Source organism: Chamaea fasciata, unplaced genomic scaffold (genome assembly GCF_029207755.1).
Source record: "Chamaea fasciata isolate MVZ Bird 193981 ecotype frontalis unplaced genomic scaffold, bChaFas1.0.hap1 SCAF_5, whole genome shotgun sequence".
Lineage (NCBI taxonomy): Eukaryota > Metazoa > Chordata > Aves > Passeriformes > Sylviidae > Chamaea > Chamaea fasciata.
This window is the reverse complement of record NW_027094090.1, coordinates 32,573,983-32,587,703: the sequence shown is the minus strand read 5'-3', so window position 1 is coordinate 32,587,703 and position 13,721 is coordinate 32,573,983. Positions and strand designations below refer to the sequence as shown.

At 35.8% G+C, this 13,721-nt stretch overlaps 1 protein-coding gene across 4 annotated transcripts in view; it reads right to left on the bottom strand.

The window, feature by feature from the left end:
• MON2 (MON2 homolog, regulator of endosome-to-Golgi trafficking) overlaps positions 1-13,721 on the bottom strand; it is a 64,507-nt gene that overhangs the window by 35,994 nt on the left and 14,792 nt on the right. For all 4 annotated transcript variants that reach the window (XM_066183165.1, XM_066183167.1, XM_066183166.1 and 1 more), the window contains exons 3-11: positions 11,089-11,216; positions 10,131-10,262; positions 8,549-8,678; positions 7,926-8,023; positions 6,671-6,796; positions 5,710-5,904; positions 4,869-4,993; positions 4,345-4,484; positions 1,604-1,757 (exon numbers count right to left, since the gene is read on the bottom strand). In XM_066183165.1, the coding sequence (XP_066039262.1) occupies positions 1,604-1,757; positions 4,345-4,484; positions 4,869-4,993; positions 5,710-5,904; positions 6,671-6,796; positions 7,926-8,023; positions 8,549-8,678; positions 10,131-10,262; positions 11,089-11,216 (1,228 nt within the window). The remainder of the gene's footprint in view (positions 1-1,603; positions 1,758-4,344; positions 4,485-4,868; positions 4,994-5,709; positions 5,905-6,670; positions 6,797-7,925; positions 8,024-8,548; positions 8,679-10,130; positions 10,263-11,088; positions 11,217-13,721) is intronic.

Sequence of the window (13,721 nt, the reverse complement as noted above, 5' to 3'; positions counted from 1 at the left end):
TTATTATCTTTGAGTCCACATGACTAGAAAAGCCTGTCTGTAGCTAAATACTACATGGCCAAATATTCACATACATGCATAGGTAAACAATGGAAGTTGTATTATGAAGAGGGTATGTCTACATGATTCACTGCTGAAAAGCATGCAATTAAAACATCACTATGCTGGAACAGCAGTCTCATTGCCACTTTTCTCCATCTTTTACTTTAAAAGCACATAAAGAACTGCTGAGTTACAAATCCAACAAATTGTAGCTGACACAGCAGCACCATCTATACAAGTAGAGACAGTCTGTTACAAAAACTACCTGCTACCACAACAATAATTGTTTCATCATTTTTTACTCTACAAACTCCTCTTAAAAAAGCTACATATTCCAACTAAAACACGCCAAAGATACTATTATACTCTAGAGTCACCACTCTTGCCTGCACAAAGGATTTCTCCCTCTCCCAAACATGCCACACTTCAGTTATTACCTCTAATTTCCTGGAGATAGCTGTCTCAGATATCTGGGGGAGCAGGAACTACAGCTAAATCAAATGGTCAGCATTTCATCCTCTATATACAAATAAGTGGGAATATATATACAGGTCTAATTAAAACTATTAGTGGGTTTTGAAGTTACAGTGTATTTGTGAGGTAGTGGTCATGTCCTTTTACTTTAGAAGATAGAAAATGCTAACTACTGAATAAATTATATGAGTTGTTACTGCTACGTGGCAATGGCTGTGAAAAGTCTTGAACAGTTTGTCTATTCCTCTTAAAAACATTCAGTTCCTTAAGGAAAGGGGAAGACAAGGCATAGGGGTCTGTGGAGGAACTTGTAAAGAAGTATGAGATGTGGCCACTGTTTGAAAATATAATGGCAGCAGAAGAGAATAGCTGCGAGGATGTGACACATTGCAGCAAGTCATCTCCTTACATACAGGGACTAAAGACAAAAGTACAAAACAGGAGGAAAAAATTGCTGTGAAATGCTTGTGACAACTCTGTAATCTTATACAAAAGAAAAAATGCAAAAATTATGCAGAGAAAATGAGAGTCACTTGAGGTATCCAAAGGTAAAACGCAAGCAAGCTTTGAGCAGGACAGAAGACTGATGGTGGCTGCAACGTTCTTGAGCCCGTTAAAAATAGATAGGAAGAAAAAAGAAAAGGAAGAAAAGTGGAGGTTGTAGTAGCTGACCAAATTAAAAATTTGCATTTCTTGAGAGCAGGCAGGTAAACTAAAACAACATTCATGTCCACTGCTGGAATAAAAAGTCACATATACATTAACTATTGAAATCTGAGGATGATTTTTTTCTTCTGCATCTCAGAGGCCTAAAAGTGAAGAGTTAATACAGATAATATGGTAGGAAAACAAAATCCTACTGATGCTAAAACCTATGGGAACATTCCAATCAGAATCCAGAGCATGCAGAAAAAACAGCAAAAAGACCAGAACACCTCATGGCACCGACGAAGAGAAAATTCCTGATAGACTTCAACGCCAGTGGAACCGAACCCTCAATATTCACTAGTAAAAAAAATCCTTACATCATCAAACTCAAAATAAAAGTACTTGTTACATACATTTTCAAAAAGATAGAGGTACTCACTATGTAGCTTTAGCACTGCCTTGTACTGTTACATTCAGGATAGGTATCCAAGTGCCTCTGTACTCAAAGGCAGGTAATACAGTTGCACCTCCACCCATTCCAAGCACTCCTGGGTTAGTTTGTGCTGAGCCAGTATTCCCTGATGCATTGCTTCCTGTTCACAAAACAAAGTCATAAAATCAACCAATCTCACATTTGTCATCAGCAAACATCTTTTTTCTACATTTTACTTTTGAGACACCAGGGTTAATCTGGAGACACCCACTTCAACAACAAGAAATCAATAATATAAAAAACTATTTATGAGCTCCCTCTGCTGTCTAAAATATAATCTTATGTGCAGTTCATTGAATCCAACTGCCTAATTTCCAGTGGAATGTAATGTTTCTGTGAAAGGTAAAACAACATTCATAACATTCTGTGAATGAATCAAACTTACACAGTCTTGATGAAACTATGTATGTTTTAGTGAAGAGTCATACAGATACTTGAAAGTTAAAGACTATTTATCTAGTTGTATCAAGAACTCAGTAGCTAGAAGGTTGAATTATTTTAATAACAAACTTCCAAGATTTCATAAATGCAAAAACCACAAGAAGCGAATCAAAGAGAACAGCAACATTTGAATCTGTTCTATGCCAAGGTAGAATAAAACAAATGCCATCAGGGAAGAAGTGACAACGTGTCAACCAACAGCTAGGAAGGGACAAATTTTGGTTCCAACTGAGGAAGCCAAAAAAAGCAGTTAAAAGTACAAGAAATTCTGTATACATACACTTCCTTCATAGAGAAGGACATCTATACTTACATAATAGGTCCCACAAGTTCAGATTCTCTCTGAAGAGACAATGGGGAGAGCGAGCAGAGTCCCAGGATGGTGACTCACAGTGTAACTGCTATTTTGGTGTGCTTGTTCTTAATATGTGGGGAGTAAGCTACCAATTTAGGCAATAAACTACTAACTTAGGCAATATGAATACACAGAAGCTTATGCAGACACTTTAACACAGCAACACTTAACAGACTGAAGCAAAAAAATCATGCTGCTAAAGAAATGGTTAACCGAACATTGCCACTAACACAGTTACACTGGTGTCATTTTCTATGATGCCACTGTGCAGTCAGACATATGAAATTATTTTTGTATTAATCTAATTCATTAAAGTGGGTGGTAAACATTGCCCAGTATGACAAAATTGACACAGAACTTCAGTAGATGCACCTTCCACCTACGAAACAGGTAGCCTGTTGCAAGACTGAGGCTCAAGAATCAGGTGCATAAGGAGTGTGAATGTCCAAAACCAGGATGGATAAGGCTTCAAGCAAGCTAATCTGTTGGAAGGTGTCCCTGCCCATGGCCAGGGGGCTGGAACTAGATCAATCTTGAAGGTCTCTTCCAACACAAGCCATTCTATGATTCCAAAAGACAGCATGCTATGAGAGGACTGCTGTTATAATCAGAAACTCAGTTCAAGAATTACATTGCATTGATCTGCTCTTTGCATGTTAAATGTGGCCATAGGAGGAAAAAAGGTAGAAAAAGCATGAGAAAGTGACATGAAAAACACTCAGACAGAAAGAAGAAGTGAAACTGAAATAATAACCCAGAGAAATACACAGCACTAGAGATAGGACCCTACTGCAGTGCTGTTTCAATTGAAGCAAAATTTAGGTTTTCAAAATGAGTATTATAGAATGGTTTCTCATATGTGCACATTATGTGGTGAAAAGTGTGATTCTGATTTACATTAAGATAATTAGGCTAATCTAGAAATAATACTAATAGAAATGTTCTACCAGTTGCTGTATAAACAGCTACTGAACAACAGACATTGACTCAAATTTCCTCACTGCTAACTCCAGCATGGGATTCCAATTTCCTGAGTAAACACTGAAAGGTATGAGTCTAAACCCAAAATTATTAATGTTTCTTAATTTAATAGTAGATATGATAGACAATAATTACACTTATTATCTGGGTTTTATCTCTTTTAAGAAGGCATATCAAAAGACAACCTTACAAATTTTTTTTTATGTTGTTTGTTGCTGAGGACTCTGCTTCGAGAACTACAGGAAGAAACAGAGAGCCTTAACTTGGGACATAAACACGAGCAAAGGCATTAACAGGATAACCATTTCTTCTTATTAAAATACAAATATACCTAGTGAAATGCCAAAACCATGGCTGCAAGAAAAAACAATCCAGTTTAGTTTCAACGTGTCTGATTTCAGCTTACAAAAAAGACAGAGATCATTTGTAAAATACACATCCTATATTCTTCCTCTTGGCTCCCTCACTCAAGTTTTGGCCTTGAACAACCAGAAGAATAAGTGATGGCCCCCACAAACACACACTGTCTTACTGCTTAAATTGCACACTGCCATAAATGACATCCCTGCCCAAGGAGACAGAAATCAGACACGTTTTTTTTATAGTCAGAAATTAGAAATAATGTCATCGGAATTTCCCTCTGAAAAGTTGTGAAACAAGGAGCTTGGTCAGTGCAGAAACAGAAATCAAGGCAGGAGCACTGCTCTGCTGACTGGGGTCTATGCCTTCCCCACAATACAGATAAAAATCCTCTGTTGTACCAGAGCTGAGAACACTAGTTGGTCTCAAGCTAGCTTTTCACCAAAATAAACACAGAAGTACAGAGCTGTAATAGAGCTGAACGAAAACAGATTTCATTATTACAAGAAAATGATGGAAAAATAAAATTATAATAAGGACTAGGCTTTACCAGTTTGGTTTGGTGTTGCTGATGTGTTTCCTGTGCTTGGTACAAGAAATAGAGACTGGATAAAGGAGCCCAGTGCATTCACAATATCACGGAAAACTTTAGTGGAATGTTGCTTCATATCATATGACTGACAAAAAGACCTGGAGGGTATTTTATAAAACAGAAAGTATTTGATAAATTGGGGATGAAAAGAATATTTTAACAGCAACTTCACCCCTACACACACTCCAAATTGTAAACAAAAAGCACACATTAACAACAAATATTTAGGTAAACAATAGTATTTCATTTTAGGTAAATGTTCTTTTGACACTGCTAAGACACAGACATACTCAAATAAGAATAATTCAGCCCTTCCTGGTTAATAAGCATTGCCTAATGGATTACACAATATTATCATGAAGAGCTTATTGCATTTAAGTTCCGATACATTTGCATTGTTTTAGGAAACATTTTCCATTAGAGAAAAATAATAAAAAATATCTTAAACTTTATGTAAAAGCAAATGATAATATATTTAATACCTTAATAGCTGAGGCTGCACACAAAGCCTGTGAATAGATTCTACTGCAACAGCTCGTAGCCACTGTGGTTTGTCTGCATCCAGAAACTTAACCAGCAATGACAGAAAGATTTCACATTCTGTTACCTAAAATATATAGTTTATAATAATTAATAAAAATAAAAAGACTCCTACAAAATATTTTCTCACAAAAACTTTCATCTCAGGAGTCCTATCACAGCAAGTTTTGCACAGAATCTAAAAAAAAATCCCTGGAATGCATATTTACCCAGGATTGTAATATTTTTGTTACAATGTTTACTCAGAAACATAACATTTTTGACAAGCTGAACTGAAGGAGTTAATTTCCTCACAGACACTGCAATAAAGGTCATACATTTGCTACAGTACATGAATGAAAAGTATCTTTTTTAGCAAATACCCAAAACTCAGAACATAAGTATAGCTGAACAAGTAGTTTTTACCCACATTCTGTCAACAGCTTTAGCAACTCAAGTCAAAAGCCTCTTAGAAAGTATTAACAAGGCACAGTAATCATCACTATCTAAAGTGAAGCAAAAAACAGAAGATCAAAAGCTTCCCAAAATCTGAAAGGCAGTTAAATACAGAAAAGACAACAGCTAATCTACTATGAAATTCATACAAGTCCATGTTTAACAAAATAGTACATTTAGAATACACGTAAACACAAATAAATGTAAGCGGAAAAGAGTATTTAGCTTTCTCTTCCCTCAGCAGACATCAACAGTTCCCAAGAACTAATCAATACTACTACTGATCACAGCACTGGCATTTACATAGAAAACCAAAATTGAATAAAGAAAATTTGAGCATATTCTTACCAGCAAACTGTAAAACTGTTTAATTAAAACAGAAACTACTCGCAGCAAACGCATACAGATGGGAAAGTATGGTTTTTCCACTGGCGCTGGGGAAGATGAGGTGGTGGAACCTTGCCTGAATTTGATATTTGGGGAGAAGAGCTTTATAACAAGAGGGCATACCCTTTCTTTAAGAAGAAAACTGAATTCCTGATGCTGAAAAAGAAAACAGAAAAAGTTATATGCAGATATTCTTTAATTGCTGCCAGTAGCTCTGATTATGCATCTTATTTACATTTGTAGTTATGATCAAGCAGTCTGAAATCATGTAAATCTTGGTACATGTTACAATCAGGAAATGAAAAGGCAGAACTGCAGACACCATTGTAAAGCTACCAAAGAGTATGAAATTACAATGGTCAGGTTCATATCATGCACCCTTCTTGTAGTATTTTGCAAGTTGAAATAGGCTGCTAATATATCACTTATAAATATAGAATTTTTTTTTAATTCACCTACAGTCAGCTAATAAAAGACATTACTGCAGGATCATGGTGCATTTATATGCAGTAGATACATGCAATTCAGTCTTAATTCTTCCTTTACAAGTGGGGTGAGGTTAATGTTTTCACAGAAATAACAATTCCACAAATTTAGTGACAGAGCAGTCATAAATAAGGCAAGATTAAAAAATGCATCTCTGGAGGAGATACAATCATCAAAACCAAAAGTGAAACAGAGTAAAACAAACAGCTCTACAAAATGTATAAACATAAATAAAACATAAATGCAGTGTTTGGGAAAAGAAAAACATTCAAAAAGCACAGGGAACTTTTCAGTTGAAAACCCTCCCAACACATAAAAGTTACAAGTCCTTCAGGAAAACAATATTCATGTTAAATTAAAGAGGATTTAATGAAGTGTAGATTTTACTACCCATGTGAGTAAAAGTCCTCCTGTTTTCCATCCAAGAACTACTCACTTGTAAAAACACTTGTGGAAAGTCATTGAGGACTGACTCAAGAAGTTCAAGGCCAAACGTCCGTGTCATTTCTGTCATACCCACGAGCCAGTAGGGAGCATCAGCATTAACTAACTGACAAAGATCCTTAGAAAGAAACACAGTAACATTGACATTCTCTGAACAGTCCTGTACCAAGAAAATTTCCTGAGTTCATAATGAAATCTACACACTATCCTCTTTTGTGAGTAATTTTCTAATTTTAATGTAATTTTTTCTATAAATACTTAAATTATAAAGCATAGAAAATGCTTAAAAGAAATTTTAAACTTTGCTGGTACCCTTGTAGCATGTGTGTTCATTCCCACCCTCAAAAATATTTCAAGACCAGTGAATTTGGTAAGTCAAGAAGATTTTTATTGGTGTGATGAATGCAACTACTCCTTTCCATTACATACTTGCCTTTAATGTCCTATATCAACCAGGACTGAACTACAGTTGCAATGTTTTGCTCTGTATTGGGTCTGGCTGAGATTGAGTTAATTCTCCCTGCAGCAGCCCTTACAGTGCTGAGCTTTGCATTGGTAGCTAGAAAGGTGCTTATAACACATCAGTGCTGCCTCCCAAGATTTCCCACCACCACCAAGGGGCTGGGCAAGATCCTGGGAGGGGACACAAAAAATGTCATCCCAAATTAACCAAAGAGATATTCCATACCTCAGTTACAGAACTTAAGAAAAGGAAGTGGAAGGGAGGCATCCATTATTTACAATGTTTGCCTTTGGGAGCAACCACCATGCATTCTAAAGCTCTGCTTCCCAGGAAGTGGCTGAACATTACTCATGCACATGCAAACTTTTGCTTTAGTAAATTGCCTTATCTCAACCTATGAATTGTTTTCCATCTGATTTTCTCTCCCCATCCAGCTGGGACAGGGAGTGGTAGAGCAGCTTGGTGGGCGCTTGACAGTCCATTCAGGGTAAACCCACCACGGGCTCACAGAAATAAGAATCTTGAATTTAATGCAGACAGTATACTTAGCTATTATTTAAGATTCATAGTAAAACATTTCCCAAGGCCACTTTGTCTTCATTTTCCCATCATTCCCTTGTGATACAGCATATCATCACCAATTAGAATAAACAGTATTAGAAAGCCCAAAGCTCTGGTTAAGCACATTGTCAATATGCCAAATGCAAATTCTTGGAATTTCTTAAAGAGATGTAGAAGTACCCAATCTTAACTGTGAATACATAAATACATGCACCCCAACTACCTGAAAAAGCATATATGCATCCTTAGCACATGGCTTCAGTGTACTGACAGATCTTCTATTACTATTGCCTTGAACTGCAGCTGGCTGGTCAACAGCATCTGTGCAAAATAAACAAAACAAAGTTTTGTGAACAAAGGAACTGTTAAAAATCAAGTACACATTAAGTGTTCTTACAGGAATATTCTACAAGAATGGCCAGGTAATTCTTCTGATCATGTCTATAGAAACAAACATTAGATTGACTACCAAAAATCATCAATACCAAGCACGGCTTTCCAATGTTCCCTTCAAAACTACTACTGCCATGTATTTCCCACTCAGTAATCTATGGTACCTGCACCATAAACAACACCCTCATCTCAAATACCTTTACAGTACTAACCTGAAGACCAGTTCACACAGCTTGAAAAAAATTTTGCACTGAATTGGACTGACACAATGGCAAAGGACTTCATCTCCTTTAAATACAAATAAGTGTATAAAAGACAGCTAAAATTAATGATGCCTGTGACTTTTTTATAACACCTATAGACATTTCACTACCACTTCTTTATCTGAAAGAGAAACATCTGATATGTGTCAAAAAAGCAGGTAAATCAAAGCAAGCTGAGCAGTGTACCCACCTTTGTATCGCTCATCTTCAGCAACCACTCTCTCAAACACGACAGTAACCACCTGCCGCACTGTGGCTGCCGCAGTGTTGTTTGTGATATTATCTTTTGTGAAGTGCAACCGAAAGCAAAGTACAATTGCCTGAAAGAAAAAAAAAAACCGGAAAAAAATCACCTTACAACAATACATTTCATCCTTTAGCTAAGAGTCAAGAATATTGATGGATTGAGGAATGCTTTCTGCTACAGTCTGCCAAAAGGTTGTCCAAAAAAAAAAAAAGAAAAAAAAATTTAAATTTGAAGAACCAGAATACATTTTTTGGTTTACCCTAGCCAAAAAACTTTTTAGTAATCCTCCCCAAAGGCAATCAAAAAGTAGTATTTACTGAACACATTACAATGTGCCAATAAAATTGCAGTCATCATACAGAGAATACACAATAATCATCACACAGAACAACTTGTATGAATATTAATGTCAAAGCGACATTAGGATTGTAAAATTAATCACAAAAAGGTCAGTCAGCTCCAAAGCTGTCATTTCTCTCTTACACTGAATCACAATACTTTCACAATCATGTTGCCTTGACTGCTTTTATTCCTAAGACATGCATTTCAAAGTGTCATTGTGCTGGCAATGACCTGAATACTTTTTCCCACTGGATTTTGTTATTTACCTCTAACTCATAGTTTAATACTTACCTGTTTTATAATGAATTTTGAAAATTAACATCTGTATGTGTAGTGAAACCTGTGTTTCTTGTTCTTCTGTCCATATACAGTGTTCCTGCACTTTCACGAACCTCAACCACACCCGGCCATAGTGCTACATGCAGTGAGCTTTGCAAGATACAGAATTTTCTTTTGCCTCTTTTTCATGTCTGTGATTTGTGGACTCTACTCAGATGATATTGCCACGTTACTTTAAAATCTTACAACACCTTGACTGAAACACAAACACGCAATGTGTGTCTGGCTGAAACCAATTTTCTACAAGGTAATCTAGAAGAGAAACTTAATAAGCAGAGTTTCACAATGCATAGATGGTAAACAATGTTGCTTCTTCAAAGAGATGTATCTTACAATTTAAATTAAAATGGACTGGGGCCTCATTTTTTGTTTTAGTTGAAACATAATATCCAAAATGTTTCATGTTTAAAACTAAGACCCAAAGTTACTGCTGAAAGAGCAATAACTGGACTGTTTTCAAAAGAGACTTAAGGCAGGGTGGAAGGCAGCTTCTTTTAACATTTTTTCCATCAGTGAGAGTTTACACTGTGCTATCCGCTCTGATTCCAGTTCAAAAACATCCAATGAATTTAACAGATGAGAAGGATAGGCATTGGCTTACTGTTTTTATTTCAAGTTCCTATTAAGTCCAAAATGTATTATTGTGCAGGAATTACAAAACACATGGAAAAAGAAGCTAAAAGAAATCCCGTTTTCAGAGTCTAGTCATACAGACAATAGGGACACAATAGAATCAAGAAAGCCCGCTCCTCATTCATTGTTTTCACATGCTTCGTATGTAAAATTTCCACATTTTTCCTCTTGGATATTTTAAATTCTATAGTTGACACCAACAAATTCTTACCTTGGACAATGCTTCATCATGCACAACTGTATTGGTTGTTAAAAGTACAAGAACTGTCTGGAGTAATTTAAGTTCTTCAAGACTGTTCTCCATCAATTGCCAAAGCATATTAATAATGTTTCCTGCTGCAGCCTACAAAGAAGTAAATTTTTGTCACCTATTACAATATTTATGTCTTAGTATATCATGTACATATGTAAGAATATCACTGTCATAAAGGCATTCCATAACTGAATGTGCCTGTTTGCCTATACCATAGGACTACATTGAGAATATAAAGCCAGTTTCATTGTCACAGGTTTCCCAAAGTATTTTAAAGAATTGACAACAGAAATGTCTTCATATGCAGTACAAATTAAAGCCTGTACTTAATCTTCTACTTGGAAATATGGAAGAGACAGTAAAAAAATATTTTACCCTCAGAATTCACTCAGACAGAAAACAGCATCACCTTACATTATGCAAGCACAACTGGAGGTGTATTTTAACAGCATTATTTTCATCAGCTTCCTAACACACCATATATGCAGTACCATAATATATCATAACATTTACTGCTGCAGAAAATGTGCATCCATTTAACCTTATTTTTAAAAATAAAATGTCACAAAAGCACAATAATGTTATTGCACAGAGTATATTTTGTGGATGCACAAGGTTCATTACATGTTCACTTCCTGCAGTGTAAGAACATGAACTAAATGAGCTGATTTCAATTTTTCATGAAGATTTCCTTCTAGAGGTTACTAATACTGCCTCACTTTTTTTTTTTTTTTTTTTTTAATGGTGTACAAGGTTTTCCTTTAAATTACTGAAAAACAAGATATAAGTTAAATATTTTGTGGACCGTGTTCATTATAATATAAAGAGCCTCGTAAAACAACTCATTCACCTTCGGATAGAGGTCTGTATTCCTCACTCTGAAATAGTTACGTCTTTGTATAAAGATCAGTCTTACCTCTGAAACAACTTCGTGAGACATGAGCCTCTGTATGGCTGCTAGACACAGCTGGGTGATCTTTGGTTCTTTTGTTCCACAACCCATCAGAAAAGGCTGAACCACCTCTGAGCTGTTCTCTTTCAATGCTTTCAAAGAGAAATACGGAAGTAGTCAATGTTTAATACTTTGAAAAATACAGTGCAAAAATTGTTAATCACACCTATTAACAAAAAGCAATCTCCAGTCTTGGAAATTTGGGATTTACACGTGGACCACAGGGAAAAGCCAAGTGAAGACAGACACGACCGACACAGCTCACTTCCACAATTACCCTGGCCAAGGCTCAAATTCCAACTACCTTCTCCCTTACACACTCAAGTGACTCTCCAAATCCAAAACATCCACTTAAGAGTCCATGTGGTTAGCAAGGTGTAAGGTTCTGCCAACCCAGAGCTTTCCCTGGCCCTGCCACAGGAAGCAGTCTCAGGCAGAGAGCACTGTCCTTCTGCTCTGCTTCACCTCAGCACCTAATGCAGGAAGCAACGCAGTGTGGCACAGAGTGACACTCCAATGCACAGGGCAGCAAGGGGAAGAGCAAACTGCCACTGGCAAAACAGGAGGAGAAAGAGACTAGAGGGACAAAACAGGAGAGAGAGACTGAACTGTATCCTGGGTATGTTCACCTGGCTGTGCATTTGTCATACGGTGTCTAAGTGACAAAGGGTAGCTTCTTAAAATGCACTTTTGCCAGGAGAAAGGAAGTTTCCATAAACTTCTCTCACCCCCCCTTTTCTTTTTTTTTTTTTTGTTTTGCTAAGGAGAAAAAGCTTCATAATGAATACAACATTCTACACTGGCATTTGAAAGTTTATTTTCCCATAAAAGTAATTAAAGAAATCTGAGATAATATAATGTAAAAATATAAAAATATTAAAAATATGAAAGGAAAGCCCTGCTCTGACTGATGAGTGGTTTTCCATTTGTAGGTATGATTGTTGATTCATACAAACTTCTAAGACTTTAGCTGCTCATCACCATTTCAGATACTAAAAATTTCCTCACAGTTGAAAGTTCAGTGTGTGGTCTTACACTGAATGTTATACACTGTGTTTTAGTCTATGTGTAGTAGAAGAAATGTATTCATGAAAAGTTCCACACGCTTTTCAGAGGACAGTAATCACCACAAACAAAAAATACATTCTCACATAAAAATGCAAACATGACCTATGCTACTAAGCATCATTGCAGCTAATTTGGAAAAAAAAATTAAGCAAGCTAAAACTACAAAAATATACTTGAGTGATATTTTCCAACTGAAACACTAACTGACTCAGAAATTTAAATGAAAAGGATAGGCTTTTATAAATTATAGATGCCAACTTTCTATAAGATAATAGTTCTTACAGGGTGATATCAACACAGGCCAGTTTCATCAGCCTCTTCAGAGCCAGAGCAGGCTCTATGTCCAGCTGATATTTCTGAACTGCCACTAAATTCTAACCATCAAGCAGAAAAAAGCAAGCAAAAAGATACCACAGAACATTTATCCTTAACATGAGACTCAAGATATAACTCTGAATGGCAAAAACGGCATGAGTTAATAAATAACAAGACAAAGAATAAATTTAGCCTTTTACAATACTTTCTATAATCCATTAAAAGCAACAAACTCACAACAGAATCTATACAAGTATTTTTAATTTCTGCAGCTGAAAAATAATGTTTTGTAGATCTGCTTTGGAACCCATCTGGTTTTATAGCAACCAGGCACATGGGGTGACTCTTGGGGCTTTCTTGTTCAGAGGGTCTGGAGCTAAACTTTGATGATCCCTTCCAACTCAGAATATTCTGTGATCACATGATTCTGTGACTATTTTGGCTTCAGTCTTAAAATGCACAATGAATTTATTATTGCTAGGTCTGCCTTCATTTTGCTACCAATTTAGGGCAGAATATATTAAAAAGAAATTTATCTTACTGAACAATAACAAATGTGAAGTTTTTGGAAAGTATAACTTACTCATTCACTTCATTAGCAAGATTATAATTCTGATTTTTTACAAGAACTCCTAAACCGTAAGTTTTTGCACATCTCAAAGCCACATGGAAATAATTTCTCAAATTTATCTCCTGTGATTTAAGGCTTTCTTCTCCTCTGGAATTTCTCAAATTCTTATAAATAAATAATAAAGCATGTACATACTGGCAAGAATGAAGACTTTGAAACAGCTCAAGTTAACTTTTCCAAAAGAAAGAAATAAGAGAGATCAATGACCTCAAATTTCTGGCAGGTTAAACATTCCCACCAAAAATAACAAAGATTTTTAAGATTTTAATAAAGGTTTTAAGCCTGCATCTATTTTCCTAAAAATTATAATCCAACACAATGAAATGATTCAAGAAAGCATCAGATCAGCTTATTCAAACAATCTGATACAGCCATTCTTATCTATGCCAGTGAAATGATGGTTTACATCAAAATATTTATTTATATTACTAGAATGTCTCATAGATGTTCTTAAACCATCTAGCAGTCAAAAAGTATCCACTAGATTTCACAATTACATTGTAGCATTTTACAGCTTTATTAGCACTGAAGTATATATATAATTTTTCTTCAGAAGATTTTAAAAATGAGATAGACAATCTCT